Source organism: Nerophis ophidion, linkage group LG03 (genome assembly GCF_033978795.1).
Source record: "Nerophis ophidion isolate RoL-2023_Sa linkage group LG03, RoL_Noph_v1.0, whole genome shotgun sequence".
NCBI lineage: Eukaryota > Metazoa > Chordata > Actinopteri > Syngnathiformes > Syngnathidae > Nerophis > Nerophis ophidion.
In genome coordinates this window covers 81454806-81470642 of record NC_084613.1, presented here as the reverse complement: position 1 = coordinate 81470642, position 15837 = coordinate 81454806, and the positions used below count along the sequence as shown (strand labels likewise).

The window sequence follows — 15837 nt, the reverse complement described above, 5'->3', positions numbered from 1 at the left end:
AGAAGCTCTGCCATCCGGGAGGAACTCAAAGTAAAGCCGCTGCTCCTCCACATCGAGAGGAGCCAGGTGAGGTGGTTCGGGCATCTGGTCAGGATGCCACCCGAACGCCTCCCTAGGGAGGTGTTTAGGGCACGTCCAACCGGTAGGAGGCCACCGGGAAGACCCAGGACACGTTGGGAAGACTATGTCTCCCGGCTGGCCTGGGAACGCCTCGGGATCCCCCGGGAAGAGCTAGACGAAGTGGCTGGGGAGAGGGAAGTCTGGGTTTCCCTGCTTAGGCTGCTGCCCCCGCGACCCGACCTCGGATAAGCGGAAGAAGATGGATGGATGGATGGATGGATGAAAGTTAGATTTAGTGTTTTTTTGCTGCTTTTTTAATGTTTTTTAAATACATAAACAAGACTAAACATTTTTTTTAGCACTTGGCCTTTCATTTCTTTTAAAATGGACAACATTTTATAAGTCGTTTTATTTTGGTAACAGCTGAATGAGCAGCACGGTTACAGTATAAATAAATACTTATGAATGAATGAATCATCTTTGTTGTTATTAAACTCATGGCTAAAACAACTTTAGCTTTTAGTTGTCGAAGGTAAAATGAGAGCCATTAAATACGTGTACGCTTTATTATCCGATTAGTCGACAAATCGTTAAGATAATCGTTGACTAATCGACTATTGAAGATTAGTTGCGGCCGTAGTACCTTTTGAGGCATTATCAGCATACCTTTTAAACCTTTTTAGTTTTCGTGCCAGCATCTTTTCAGATCAGACCGATGACACCATCAACTGAGGCGGTGGTTTAATGTTTGTATGCTTGGTGCCATCCAAGCAGCCAGTAAAACTGCAGTAAAGACACAAAATAAGTCTAAAAATGGGTTGTACTTGTATAGCGCTTTTCTACCTTCAAGGTACTCAAAGCGCTTTGACACTACTTCCACATTCACCCATTCACACACACACTCACACACTGATGGAGGGAGCTGCCATGCAAGGCGCTAACCAGCACCCATCAGGAGCAAGGGTGAAGTGTCTTGCTCAGGACACAACGGACGTGACGAGGTCGGTACTAGGTGGGGATTGAACCAGGGACCCTCGGGTTGCACACGGCCACTCTACCACTGCGCCACACCGTCCCTATAAAACAGGGGTCCATCCATGCATTTTCTACCGCTTATTCCTTTTGGGGTCGCGGGGGGCGCTGGCGCCTATCTCAGCTACAATCGGGCGGAAGGCGGGGTACACCCTGGACAAAGCAGGGGTGTCAAACTCAGATACAGAGCGGGCCAAAATTTAAAACTGAACGAAGCCGCGGGCCGAGGTTGAACAAATGAACCCATTAATAGGGACCCAAACAAGTTTTGCATTGAATATTGACCAAGGAAGGCTTATATAACTTTATAGTGACTTGCAAAATCGAGTTTAAAATAATAATAATTAAAACATATCAATGGCATATCAAATAAAATAAAAATACAAATTTAATGCCTCTTTTCGGTGGCGGGTTTGAGTTGGGGCGTCCTGGAAGAGTTATGATGCAAGGGGTTGTGGGTATTTGTTCGTTTGTGTTTATATTGTGTTCCCAAAATGTGTTTGTCATTCTTGTTTGCTCTGGGTTCACTGTGTGGCGTATATTTCAGTCCATCAATGTTTATTTATATAGCCCTAAATCACAAATGTCTCAAAGGACTGCACAAACCATTACGACTACGACATCCTCGGAAGAACCCACAAAAGGGCAAGGAAAACTCACATCCAGTGGGACGCCAGTGACAATGCTGACTATGAGAAACCTTGGAGAGGACCTCAGATGTGGGCAACCCCCTCCACCCCCTCTAGGGGACCAAAAGCAATGGATGTCGAGCGGGTCTAACATGATACTGTGAAAGTTCAATCCATATTTGTAACAGTGTTAAAGTTGTTTATACGGCCACCCTCTGTGTGACCTGTATGGCTGTTGACCAAGTATACCTTGCATACACTTGTGTGTGTGTATGAGTTGCATATATTATGTGATTGGAGGAAAAGCGGACGTGGCGACATGTAGAGAACGCCAAAGGCAGTGCTTTTACGGCCCGCCCCCAATATTATTGTCCAGGTGGAAATCGGGAGAAATTCGGGAGGGGCACTGAACTTCGGGAGTCTCCCGGGAAAATCGGGAGGGGTGACGAGTATGAGTATTAGTGGTGAATGCGGTGTTACAGCGGCGGGCCAGCTCTAATGTTCATTTGATATTGCCTCAAGGGCCAAATGAAATTACACGGCGGGCCAAATTTGGCCCGCGGGCCAGAGTTTGACACCCATGCTATAAAGCAGGTGTGCCCATTACGTCGATCGCGAGCTACCAGTCGACCGCGGGGGGTGTGTCAGTCGATCTCCAGCCAGGCTTTTAAAAAAAATACACCTAAAAATTAGTGATCATCAATCTTCACCAAGACGTCACTTAAATGACATTCACGGTACCGGAGGGTCTTGTGAGATGACGCTGGCTGCTGCAAGATCATTATTATGAAAATATGACCGAGAGGAAGGCGAGAAACACTTTTTATTTCAACAGACTCTCAAGTTAAATGTGTTTAATGATAATACAAGCATGTGCAACACATATAGATGTCTTTCTTTCACAAAGACAAGAATATCAGTTGGTGTATTACCTGATTCTGATGACTTGCATTGATTGGAATCAGACAGTAATGATGAGAACGCCCACATTTTCAAATGGAGGAGAAAAAAAGTTGTCCTTTCTGAACAATACCACATGAAAGTGGTTGGTTTTTGGCATCTAATTCATCCAGCTTCCATACACTTTACAAGAAAAACATTGGCGGCAAATTCCGTAGCTTGCTTGATTGACATTCACGGCACCCGAGGGTCTTGTGAGATGACGCTGGCTGCTGCAAGATCATTATTATGAAAAAATGACAGCGAGGAAGGCGAGAAACACTTTTTATTTCAACAGACTTTCGCGCCGTCCCTTCCGTCAAAACTCTAAAGGCCGACTGCACATTTCCTATCTTCACAATAAAAGCCCTGCTTCATGCTGCCTGCGCTAACTAAATACAGAGTCTCGGAAAACTGGCGCGCACAAGCGATCCCTCAGAAAGCTGGCGTGCACATCACTTGTGCACGCCAGCTTTCCGAGACTCTTATTTTGTTAGCTCGGGCAGCATGAAGCAGGGCTTTTATTGTGAAGATAGGAAATGTGCAGTCGGCCTTTAGAGTTTTGACGGAAGGGACGGCGCGAAAGTCTGTTGAAATAAAAAGTGTTTCTCGCCTTCCTCGCTGTCATTTTTTCATAATAATGATCTTGCAGCAGCCAGCGTCATCTCACAAGACCCTCGGGCGCCGTGAATGTCAATCAAGCAAGCTACGGAATTTGCCGCCAATGTTTTTCTTGTAAAGTGTATGGAAGCTGGATGAATTAGATGCCAAAAACCAACCACTTTCATGTGGTATTGTTCAGAAAGGACAACTTTTTTTCTCCTCCATTTGAAAATGTGGGCGTTCTCATCATTACTGTCTGATTCCAATCAATGCAAGTCATCAGAATCAGGTAATACACCAACTGATATTCTTGTCTTTGTGAAAGAAAGACATCTATATGTGTTACACATGCTTGTATTATCATTAAACACATTTAACTTGTTTACAAAAATGTCTCTTTCATAAATAAATAAATATAAATGATATATATAATTGAGGTAGATCCCCTCGAGTTGGTCAATTGAAAAGTAGCTCGCCTGCAGAAACAGTGTGGGCACCCCTGGTATAAAGTATTGATAACTTGTTTATAGAAGTCTTCCTTATCTTTCTTCAGTTTTAGAATTCTCCCCGTCTCAATGGAGATCTTCCTTTATTACCTCCTGCTTCAATTACAAGTCCAGTTTAGAAAACGGTTTCATCAGTTAGCTCGGCTCCTCACGTGCGGGCAAAGACTGAATTATCCTCGGACAACTCCCCCTCCCATTCTGCTCCGTGGGTGATCTCTTTATCCCACCGCTGCCACCATGAAGTGTTATTGTATAAATAAAACACTGGGTATTTAGGACTGGAACATGCTTTATTTCAGCCTGGTTGAGTACATAGCCAGCATAAGAGTAGTGGTGTTACATCCTAAAAAGTCCGACGTGCACCCCCCCGTGTAATATCCGTTCCCAGCACATATCACGTCACTCGTTGTCACTTCTTCTGCAGCTGAGTAAGGATCACTAGCGCCCTCTACCACCAGGAGGCGGGAGTCATTTAATGACTCATATTTGACACACGCAGCTACGGTATATTAATAAAACATAGCTGCTTACTGTATACTCCAGTGCGACGTATATACGTTTTTTTTCCTTCTTTATTATGCATTTTCGGCAGAACAATTTCTACACTTCTGTTGAAATATGAAAACCCGTATTTCCGGGTATATAGTATGCGCCTGCCTTGAATTACTGCCGGGTCAAACTCGTTTCGCAAAATAATTAGCGCATGCTTAGTATTACCGCCGGGTCAAACTCGTCACGTCCCCTGTCATCATTTTCAAAATGGAGGAGGCTGATTTCAATAATTTGAAATCGCACAAAGGGAATCAATCAATCAATCAATGTTTATTTATATAGCCCCAAATCACAAATGTCTCAAAGGACTGCACAAATCATTACGACTACAACATCCTCGGAAGAACCCACAAAAGGGCAAGGAAAACTCACACCCAGTGGGCAGGGAGAATTCACATCCAGTGGGACGCCAGTGACAATGCTGACTATGAGAAACCTTGGAGAGGACCTCAGATGTGGGCAACCCCCCCCCCTCTAGGGGACCGAAAGCAATGGATGTCGAGCGGGTCCAACATGATACTGTGAAAGTTCAATCCATAGTGGCTCCAACACAGCCGCGAGAGTTCAGTTCAAAGCGGATCCAAGACAGCAGTGAGAGTCCCGTCCACAGGAGACCATCTCAAGCGGAGGCGGGTCAGCAGCGTAGAGATGTCCCCAACTGATACAGGCGAGCGGTCCATCCTGGGTCCCGACGAGCGGTCCATCCTGGGTCTGGACTCTGGACAGCCAGTACTTCATCCATGGTTATCGGACCGGACCCCCTCCACAAGGGAGGGGGGGACATAGGAGAAAGAAAAGAAGCAGCAGATCAACTGGTCTAAAAAGGAGGTCTATTTAAAGGCTAGAGTATACAGATGAGTTTTAAGGTGAGACTTAAATGCTTAAGAAGATTAAGAAGTGAAGTGCGAAGTGAATTATATTTATATAGCGCTTTTCTCTAGTGACTCAAAGCGCTTTACATAGTGAAACCCAATATCTAAGTTACATTTAAACCAGTATGGGTGGCACTGGAAGCAGGTGGGTAAAGTGTCTTGCCCAAGGACACAACGGCATTGACTAGGATGGCGGAAAAGGGAATCGAACCTGCAACCCTCAAGTTGCTGGCACGGCCGCTCTACCAACCGAGCTAAACCGGAAGGATTTAAGGTCCAAGCTTTTGAATGGGGGTGGTACTTATTTTTTCCGTGCTAACTGATCCCCGTCCGGGGATTCTGCCTTATTGATCGGCTCTTGAAGTCGACAGATCGATAGAGAAATATATGTCAAATGATCTTGACCTTGAACAAGTGTTAGTTAAGGTGAAGCTGCAATGTTCGCCCGCCTGACTGATAATGGAAGGGTGTTCTTGATGTACTATTCCTACAGACTGTCTGTTCTTATTTATAGTTCTGTGATGATTATTTTTGCAATTATCATCGGCATCAGAGGCACTTTCACTACACAGCTGAGGTCTCTTGTTTCCTGGTGACAGCTTTCTTTGCAAGGACAGACCATAAAGTCTTGAAGTTGAGGAACGCATTCATAACAAGGATTTGTGCACAAATTCCGGCGTGCTCTGGAGGATTGGGTGTAAAGCGCGGATAAAGCCGGCGTCAGCAGGATTGTGATGTGAGAGGGCACGCTTTGATGGCTCCATTAAAACCCCAGCAGAGGCGGAGAAAGTGCTGCAGAGTCTGGCCAGAGTCCCAGTCAGAGAAATCACTGCTCCTTGTGTTTGTTTGTCGTCTTTAGAAACAGACGATGAGATGGACAAAGCGCATCAATCAATCAATCAATCAATGTTTACTTATATAGCCCTAAATCACTAGTGTCTCAAAGGGCTGCACAGACCACTACAACATCCTCGGTAGGCCCACATAAGTGCAAGGAAAACTCACACCCAGTGGGACGTCGGTGACAATGATGACTATGAGAACCTTGGAGAGGAGGAAAGCAATGGATGTCGAGCGGGTCTAACATGATACTGTGAAAGTTCAATCCATAATGGATCCAACACAGTCGCGAGAGTCCAGTCCAAAGCGAATCCAACACAGCAGCGAGAGTCCCGTTCACAACGGACCCAGCAGGAAACCATCCCAAGCGGAGGCGGATCAGCAGCGCAGAGATGTCCCCAGCCGATACACAGGCGAGCAGTACATGGCCACCCGATCGGACCGGACCCCCTCCATATGGGAGAGTGGGACATAGGACAAAAAGAAAAGAAACGGCAGATCAACTGGTCTAAAAAGGGAGTCTATTTAAAGGCTAGAGTATACAAATGAGTTTTAAGGTGAGACTTAAATGCTTCTACTGAGGTGGCATCTCGAACTGTTACCGGGAGGGCATTCCAGAGTACTGGAGCCCGAAATGAAAACGCTCTATAGCCCGTAGACTTTTTTTGGGCTTTGGGAATCACTAATAAGCCGGAGTCCTTTGAACGCAGATTTCTTGCCGGGACATATGGTACAATACAATGGGCAAGATAGGATGGAGCTAGACCGTGTAGTATTTTATACGTAAGTAGTAAAACCTTAAAGTCACAGGAAGCCAGTGCAGGTGAGCCAGTACAGGCGTAATGTGATCAAACTTTCTTGTTCTTGTCAAAAGTCTAGCAGCCGCATTTTGTACCAACTGTAATCTTTTAATGCTAGACATGGGGAGACCCGAAAATAATACGTTACGGTAATCGAGGCGAGACGTAACAAACGCATGGATAATGATCTCAGCGTCTTTAGTGGACAGAATGGAGCGAATTTTAGCGATATTACGGAGATGAAAGAAGGCCGTTTTAGTAACGCTTTTAATGTGTGACTCAAAGGAGAGAGTTGGGTCGAAGATAATACCCAGATTCTTTACAGAGTCGCCTTGTTTAATTGTTCGGTTGTCAAATGTTAGAGTTGTATTATTAAATAGAGGTCGGTGTCTAGCAGGACCGATAATCAGCGTTTCCGTTTTTGGGGCGTTGAGTTGCAAAAAGTTAGCGGACATCCATTGTTTAATTTCATTAAGACACGCCTCCAGCTGACTACAATCCGGCGTGTTGGTCAACTTTAGGGGCATGTAGAGTTGGGTGTTATCAGCATAATAGTGAAAGCTAACACCGTATTTGCGTATGATGTCACCTAGCGGCAGCATGTAGATGCTGAAGAGTGCAGGGCCAAGGACCGAACCCTGGGGGAACTCCACACGTTACCTTAACGTAGTCCGAGGTCACATTGTTATGGGAGACACACTGCATCCTATCAGTAAGATAAGAGTTAAACCAAGACAGGGCTAAGTCTGACATACCAATTTGTGTTTTGATACGTTTTAATAAAATATTATGATCGACGGTATCGAAAGCAGCGCTAAGATCGAGGAGCAGCAACATAGATGACGAATCAGCAGTAGATGACTCCGCCCTGTGACAATGAGGACCTATCATAGGGCTATTCCGCTGGCGGTCCAATCAGAGTTCAGTTCAAAACCTGGGAGAATTCCTAAAAACACCAGAGTGCTCCTGTTGTGTAGAAGAACTTGGACCACCGTAAAGACATTGGCAGATCCTAGCATTGCTAGCAAATATAAAACTCTGGGGTGCAAACTTGTGATTTACATCAACGAGGCATTCCTTAGGGCACCGCTTTAAGTCCTCTCCTTTCCGATTTATGGAACTAGGACAGGGGTAGGGAACCTATGACTCTCGAGCCAGATGTGGCTATTTTGATGACTGCATCTGGCTCTCATATAAATCTGAGCTGACATTGCTTAACACGATAAGTAATGAATAATTCCGCTGGTAATCAGTGTCAAAAATAACGTTCAAAATATAAAACATTCTCATGCATTTTCATCCATCCATCCGATTTCTACCACACCTGTTCAAGAAGTCGCATTAATGGTAAGAAGTATTTTATTTATTTTTGGTTAGCCTCAGAATAACATTGTTATTCTGAGGCTAACATTGTTATAATGTTATTAAAAAAAATAAGAGACTTATTATACTCCCAAAATGTTGGTCTTTCTTAAAAATGCATGCATAGTTGTATTCAGTGTTAAAAGAAAAAAAAAATATCGCTTTCACGGAAATACTTTTAAAAATATTTGACTTGTATGGCTCTCTTAGCCAAAAAGGTTCCTGACCCCTGAACTAGGGTGTTGTTGTTATTTGTTTAAAGGCCTACTGAAACCCACTACTACCACGCAGTCTGATAGTTTATACATCAATGATGAAATCTTTACATTGCAACACATGCCAATACGGCCGGGTTAGTTTACTAAATTGCAATTTTAAATTTCGCGCCGAAATATCCTGCTGAAACGTCTCGGTATGATGACGCGTGACGTCATGGATTGTAGAGGACATTTTGTTCCAGCATCGTTCCCAGCTATTAATTCATCTGTTTTCATCACAAAAATCCACAGTATTCTGGACATCTGTGTTGTTGAATCTTTTGCAATTTGTTCAATGAACAATGGAGACATCAAAGAAGAAAGCTGTAGGTGGGAAGCGGTGTATTGCGGCCGGCTTTAGCAACACAAACACAGCCGGTGTTTCGCTGTTTACATTCCCGAAAGATGACAGTCAAGCTTTACTATGGAACAAAGATGTCAAGCGAACACGGTTGGATTGGACTATACACACCAAGTACAGTGTATTATGCAGCGATCATTTTGAAAGATTGTGTTTCGAAGAGGGTTCCTTGCAAAGGGCAGAGATGGGCATCGCCACCACCCGTCGACTGGTGCTGAAGAAAGGTGCGGGGCCGACTTTCAGGTTGTACAGGTACGACCATATAATCTCACTAAAACACTAGTAACACAATAAGCAGATAACGGATTTTCCAGAATTATCCTACTAAATTTGTCTAACATCTAAATTGCTCCCAGTGCCGTGTAGTCTTTTATTTTTTTCCTACTCCTTCACTCTCACTTTCCTCATCCACAATTCTTTCATCCTCGCTCTAATTAATGGGGAAATTGGCGCTTTCTCGGTCCGAATCGCTCTCGCTGCTGGTGGCCATGATTCTAAACAATGTTCAGATGTGAGGAGCTCCACAACCCGTGACGTCTCCCGCATACTTCCGGTACAGGCAAGGCTTTTTTATCAGCACCGAAAGTTTATCGTCGATGTTCTCTAATAAATACTTTCAGCAAAAATATGGCAAAATCGCGAAATGATCAAGTATGACACATAGATTGGACCTGCTATCCCCGTTTAAATAAGAAAATCTCATTTTAGTAGGCCTTCAACTTATTTAGTCATACCATCCACCCATTTTCTACCGCTTATTCCCTTTGGGGTCACGGGGGGGCACTGGTGCGTATCCCAGCTACAATCGGGCGGAGGCCTGGGTACACCCTGGACAATTCGCCACCTCATCACAGGGCCAACACAGATAGACAGACAACATTCACACTCACATTCACACACTAGGGCCAATTTAGTTTTGCCAATCAACCTATCCCCAGGTGCATGTCTTTGGAAGTGGGAGGAAGCCGGAGGGAACCCACGCAGTCACGGGGAGAACATGCAAACTCCACACAGAAAGATCCCGTACCAGTGCTTCTCAATTATTTACAGTTACACCCTCAGAAAGAAGAAAATACTTTTGCTACAAAACTATAAGTTCTTACTTATATCAGTCAGTAAACCCGCCATGAAAGCACTATAACAGTGGTTCTTAACCTTGTTTGAGGTACAGAACCCCACCAGTTTTATATGGCATTCACCGACCCTTCTTTAGTGAAACATAAAATATATATATATATTTTTTTCAAATTTAAGACAAATTTACATGTTTTTGGTAACAATTTAGTTTGGGGGAACATATTCTAAGTAACACAGACTTAATTTAGAGTTTTTTGGACACTAGAGCAGTGGTTCTCCATTGGGGGTACGCGTAACCCTGGGGGTACTTGAAGGTATGCTAAGGGGTACGTGAATTTTTTTTTAAATATTCTAAAAATAGCAACAATTCAAAAATCCTTTATAAATATATTTATTGAATAATACTTCAACAAAATATGAATGTAAGTTCATAAACTGTGAAAAGAAATGCAACAATGCAATATTCAGTGTTGACAGCTAGTTTTTTTGTGAACATGTTCCACAAATATTGATGTTAAAAGATTTATTTTTTTGTGAAGAAATGTTTAGAATTAAGTTCTATTACAATCCCCAAAGAGGGCACTTTAAGTAGATGATCACTTCTATGTGTAGAAATCTTTATTTATAATTGAATCCCTTGTTTATTTTTCAACAAGTTTTTTAGTTATTTTTATATCTTGTTTTTTCAAATAGTTCAAGAAAAAACACTACAAATGAGCAATATTTTGCACTGTTATACAATTTAATAAATCAGAAACTGATGACATAGTGCTGTATTTTACTTCTTTATGTCCATACATTGACTTTGGGGTTTGTTTTTCCGGAATGCAAAGGAAAGTTGGAGCGGGCAAGGCGTGAAGGTAAAGACATCTTTAAATATTAACTCTAAACAGGAACAAACAAAAGGCACTCACAAGGAGGTACAAAAACTTGGCTGTGAAAACAAAACCTGCATTAAGGCAGAAACGATCAATCAATCAATCAAACAATGTTTACTAATATAGCCCTAAATCACCAGTGTCTCAAAGGGCTGCACAAACCACAACACAAACCACTACCACATCCTCGGTAGGCCCACATAAGGGCAAGGAAAACTCACACCCAGTGGGACGTCGGTGACAAAGATGACTATGAGAACTATGAACATGAAACAAAACTCGATAACTGTGACGTGAAGAAACAAAAACTTCTGTGGCAATGCAGGAAGCAGAAATATGGACAGTATCAGAGGTAAAGTCGCCAGGCTGACTTCCTGGCAACTTTCCGTTTAAATAAGTGACATGATTAGTGAAAACAGGTGCGGACTCCAAATGTGACACAGGTTAAACTAATGGTTGCTATGGTGACAAAACAAGAGGGAAACAGCAGGAACTGAGTGTCCAAAAAACTAAACGCACATGGCCTAACAAAAACATGATCAACAGACATAACACTTTATGCTTTGCTCTAATTAGGGGGTACTTGAATTAAAACAATGTTCACAGGGGGTACATCACTGAAAAAAGGTTGAGAACCACTGCACTAGAGGAACATATTCTAAGTAATAAAGACTTAATTAAGAGTTATTGGGTTAGAGTTATAATAACGACATGCCGAATAAGGCATTAAAAAGTACTTATTAATGACTAGTTAAGAGCAAATATGTTACACATTTGCATGTTAATAAGCAACTAATTAATGGTGACTATGTTCCCCATACTGAAGTGTTACTATGTATTTTTTACCGGTGCACAAAATGAACCATGCATGAACATCACCTTGTTCAAACAACAAAACCAACAACACAGTGCATAAACTCACAACAAATTACACACCTGCAAATTTAGTCAGCTGTCGCCGTATCCGTAATACGCCGATAGGGAGAAGTTTGTATTTACACGATAAGTCGGGTGTGTTTTGACCTCTGACAAACCCCTGAGGCCGACTCACCGAACCCCTATGGGTTCGATGGAACCCAGGTTAAGAAACACTGCACTAAAACATACCAGTGTAGTGAGTTTACATTATTCACCCAAGGAACTTTAGTTATTAGAGAGTTCCGGTCGGACGCTTTGTCACGGGACACATATCAGGCGTTGTTGTTGCACTAGTGAGCCACGGATGAGGAGATGCTGCTCCGTTATTGATTGAAGTAAAGTGTGAATGTCATTAAAACAGTTAACTCCATCTTTTGACACTTCTTCCACTCCCGTCCTTGCACGCTACACCGCTACAACAAAGATAACGGGGAGAAGACGCTGTCCAAGTGGATGCACGTAAATAAGGCCGCTCACAAAACAGCACATCCTGAAGCAACTGTCAGAAAGCTACTTGAAGGTGATCTGTAAAACATCATCTATGCAACATTTTGAGCAAAGAACCACCATTACATGTTATGTAGACCACAAGTAAGTCTTTCACATGTAGAAAAAATTCGCTCCTTTCTGTCCACTAAAGACGCTGAGATCATTATCCATGCGTTTGTTACGTCTCGCCTCGACTACTGTAACGTATTATTTTCGGGTCTCCCCATGTCTAGCATTAAAAGATTACAGTTGGTACAAAATGCGGCTGCTAGACTTTTGACAAGAACAAGAAAGTTTGATCACATTACGCCTGTACTGGCTCACCTGCACTGGCTTCCTGTGCACTTAAGATGTGACTTTAAGGTTTTACTACTTACGTATAAAATACTACACGGTCTAGCTCCATCTTATCTTGCCCATTGTATTGTACCATATGTCCCGGCAAGAAATCTGCGTTCAAAGGACTCCGGCTTATTAGTGATTCCCAAAGCCCCAAAAAAAGTCTGCGGGCTATAGAGCGTTTTCATTTCGGGCTCCAGTACTCTAGAATGCCCTCCCGGTAAAAGTTGGAGATGCCACCTCAGTAGAAGCATTTAAAACGTATTTGTATACTCTAGCCTTTAAATAGACTCCATTTTTAGACCAGTTGATCTGCTGTTTCTTTTCTTTTTCTCCTATGTCCCACTCTCCCTTGTCGAGGGGTCCGGTCCGATCCGGTGGCCATGTACTACTCGCCCGTGTATCGGCTGGGGACATCTCTGCGCTGCTGATCCGCCTCCGCTTGGGATGGTTTCCTGCTGGCTCCGCTGTGAACGGGACTCTCGCTGCTGTGTTGGATCCGCTTTGGACTGGACTCTCGCGACTGTGTTGGATCCATTATGGATTGAACTTTCACAGTATCATGTTAGACCCGCTCGACATCCATTGCTTTCCTCCTCTCCAAGGTTCTCATAGTCGTCATTGTCACCGACGTCCCACTGGGTGTGAGTTTTCCTTGCCCTTATGTGGGCCTACCGAGGATGTCGTAGTGGTTTTTGTTGTGGTTTGTGCAGCCCTTTGGGACACTAGTGATTTAGGGCTATATAAGTAAACATTGATTGAATATGACTCCTTTAATGCGCCCAATATATGAAAATATACCTGAATAGTCCCCCTCATCGGCACTGCACTGTATAATCCGGTGTGCCCTATGGTCCTAAAAATACCGTAGTCTGGCCCCCCGGTCCTTAGCTTTCAGGAAAATAGAGTTGAATATCTCTGGTTGCGCATCATGTGATAAGAAGTAATTAAATATAGAACCACTATAGATGGTTACTAGATGGTTCATCCCTGACACCAACAGGAAGTAGATCTGGAGTCTTGTCTGTGCAGCAGACTGCAGCAAAGTCCGTTGTGGTCTGTTTAGTTAGTGCACCGTCTTCCAGGAAAGCCGGTGAAACCTGAGAGATGTGCGATTGATTGATCCTCTCCTCTCCTGCCATCGACCCTCCTGGCTCTTTGTAGAAATTCACCCACATTTTCTTTACTCTTCAATGTTCACAAAGCACATCTGCTCCAGAGTTGCCCACTAAAGTGCTTTGGCCCTGCCGGCTGCAATACCAGAAAAATAAAGTATGCAGTTGATGAGACGGCTTTTTATAACAGAGCCTACGGTCAGAGGAAGGCACTCTGGTGACTGAATGAACTTGACCATCCACTCTCTGTTAGGACGCCCTCATTTTGGAGAAGAACGACATGCACCACCCGGTGTGCTCCTTCCAGGACGACTTCCAGGAGTTCGAAATGATTGATGACGACGACGAAGATGAGGACGAGGAGGAAGAGGACGATCCGGACGCCTCCCCTCCACCCTCGCCCACTCTTGGCACCCTGAAGAGCAGACCCACCACGCTGAACCTCACAGCAGCTGTGTCTCAGGTAGGCACAAGAGCACACCTGAAGTGCGGTACATTCCAGGTAAATACACAACATGTATGTCTTTAGGACTCGTTGAACAACAACAGCAGTCTGTCGCCAAAGAAGGGAAGTCTGCAGGAATCGTCGCGTAAACCATCTTCACAGGGTGAGGTTATTGTTTATCATTTGTTGAGCTACGGTATTTGTGCATGGTGTTGTTTTCCTACACTTAGAATACAAGACAAAAGGAAACAATAAAAGGGCGTGTCAAGTTAAATAATAATAAATGCATATATTTTCTGATAGAAAATAAAAACAGTATGGATAGGTTGATTGGCAACACTAAATTGGCCCTAGTGTGTGAATGTTGTCTGTCTATCTGTGTTGGCCCTGCGATGAGGTGGCGACTTGTCCAGGGTGTACCCTGCCTTTCGCCGATTGTAGCTGAGATAGGCGCCAGCGCCCCCCCCGTGACCCCGTGACGCCGAAAGGGAATAAGCGGTAGAAAATGGATGGATGGATAAATACATGAATAGAATAAATACAAAGAATGTCTGACATAATTATTTTTAAGGAAATAATGTGAATTTTATTTACATAGCGCTTTTCTCTAGTGACTCAAAGCGCTTTTACATAGTGAAACCCAATATCTAAGTTACATTTAAACCAGTGTGGGTGGCACTGGGAGCAGGCGGGTAAAGCGTCTTGCCCAAGGACACAACGGCAGTGACTAGGGTGGCGGAAGCGGGAATCGAACCTGCAACCCTAAAGTTGCTGGCACGGCCGCTCTACCAACCGAGCTATGTCGGTTTGGTATACAACCCATATATCTGATGTTCTGTATCATTTTATTTTAATAACTGAAACGACTCAAAACAATAATAAAACTATTAAGTACAATAGTTTTCAAAGTGGGCCTCCGCTCGGAGAAGATATATCCCCTCTACTCCGCTGTAAAATAACTTTCATAAAATAGAAAGTTAGTTGTAGTCATGGAAAAAGTTAGCTTAGCATATTTAAAGGGGGAATTGCACTTTTTTTTAAAGTAATTTTGGCCTATCATTCACAATCATTATAAAAACCATGAGGTCGGTTTTATATACATGTAAGTATATATGTAAAGTGGTAACATTCATAATAACATGTAATATATATGTGATGTAAGTATATATAGTATCTAGTAACATTCATAATAACATGTAATATATATGTGATGTAAGTATATATGTAATGTAGTAACATTCATAACATGTAATATATATGTGATGTAAGTATATATGTATTGTAGTAACATTTATAATAGGCAGACTTACAAAAAAATTGCAGTTCCCCTTTAAGGACAATTCTTCATTTCTATCAATCTGCGCCTCCCTTGAAGTCTGATGGCACCTGGTGTATCTTCCCCTTACGCCACTCTTTTAATTGTCACAAACAATAACTAGTTTGAATTCTAACTCATCATCACCGAACAAGCGTCACACATTTCGACTGTACTCCCAGGCCGCACGACTCCCACCCACTGGTGCTTGGAGGATGGCAGCCATGTGACGGGCCAGTGCCCAGCCTCTTCAGTTGTCCAGCCGCCAGTGTCCCAGAGTCAAGGTACTCCAACAAAACAAGCAGGGCAGGGTGGGAACCCCTATTCCCCTCACAGGCCCCTCCTGTGCGACATGGAGGGCAACAGGCGGGAGAGGCTTGAATACGGTAACCAAATAAAAAGGCCATTCTAGCTAGTTCAGAAGTCATTCCATCCACATCCACGTCTA

The 15837-nt window shown here is 43.4% G+C and overlaps 1 protein-coding gene across 3 annotated transcripts in view; it reads left to right on the top strand.

The window, feature by feature from the left end:
* mapk8ip2 (mitogen-activated protein kinase 8 interacting protein 2) overlaps nucleotides 1-15837 on the top strand; it is an 82609-nt gene that overhangs the window by 49961 nt on the left and 16811 nt on the right. Inside the window, exons 3-5 of one of the 3 annotated variants that reach the window (XM_061896195.1) lie at nucleotides 13883-14092; nucleotides 14159-14237; nucleotides 15572-15673. In XM_061896195.1, the coding sequence (XP_061752179.1) occupies nucleotides 13883-14092; nucleotides 14159-14237; nucleotides 15572-15673 (391 nt within the window). Of the gene's footprint in view, nucleotides 1-13882; nucleotides 14093-14158; nucleotides 14238-15571; nucleotides 15776-15837 lie in introns of all 3 variants that reach the window. The other 2 variants (XM_061896194.1, XM_061896196.1) reach the window with 2 other exon arrangements.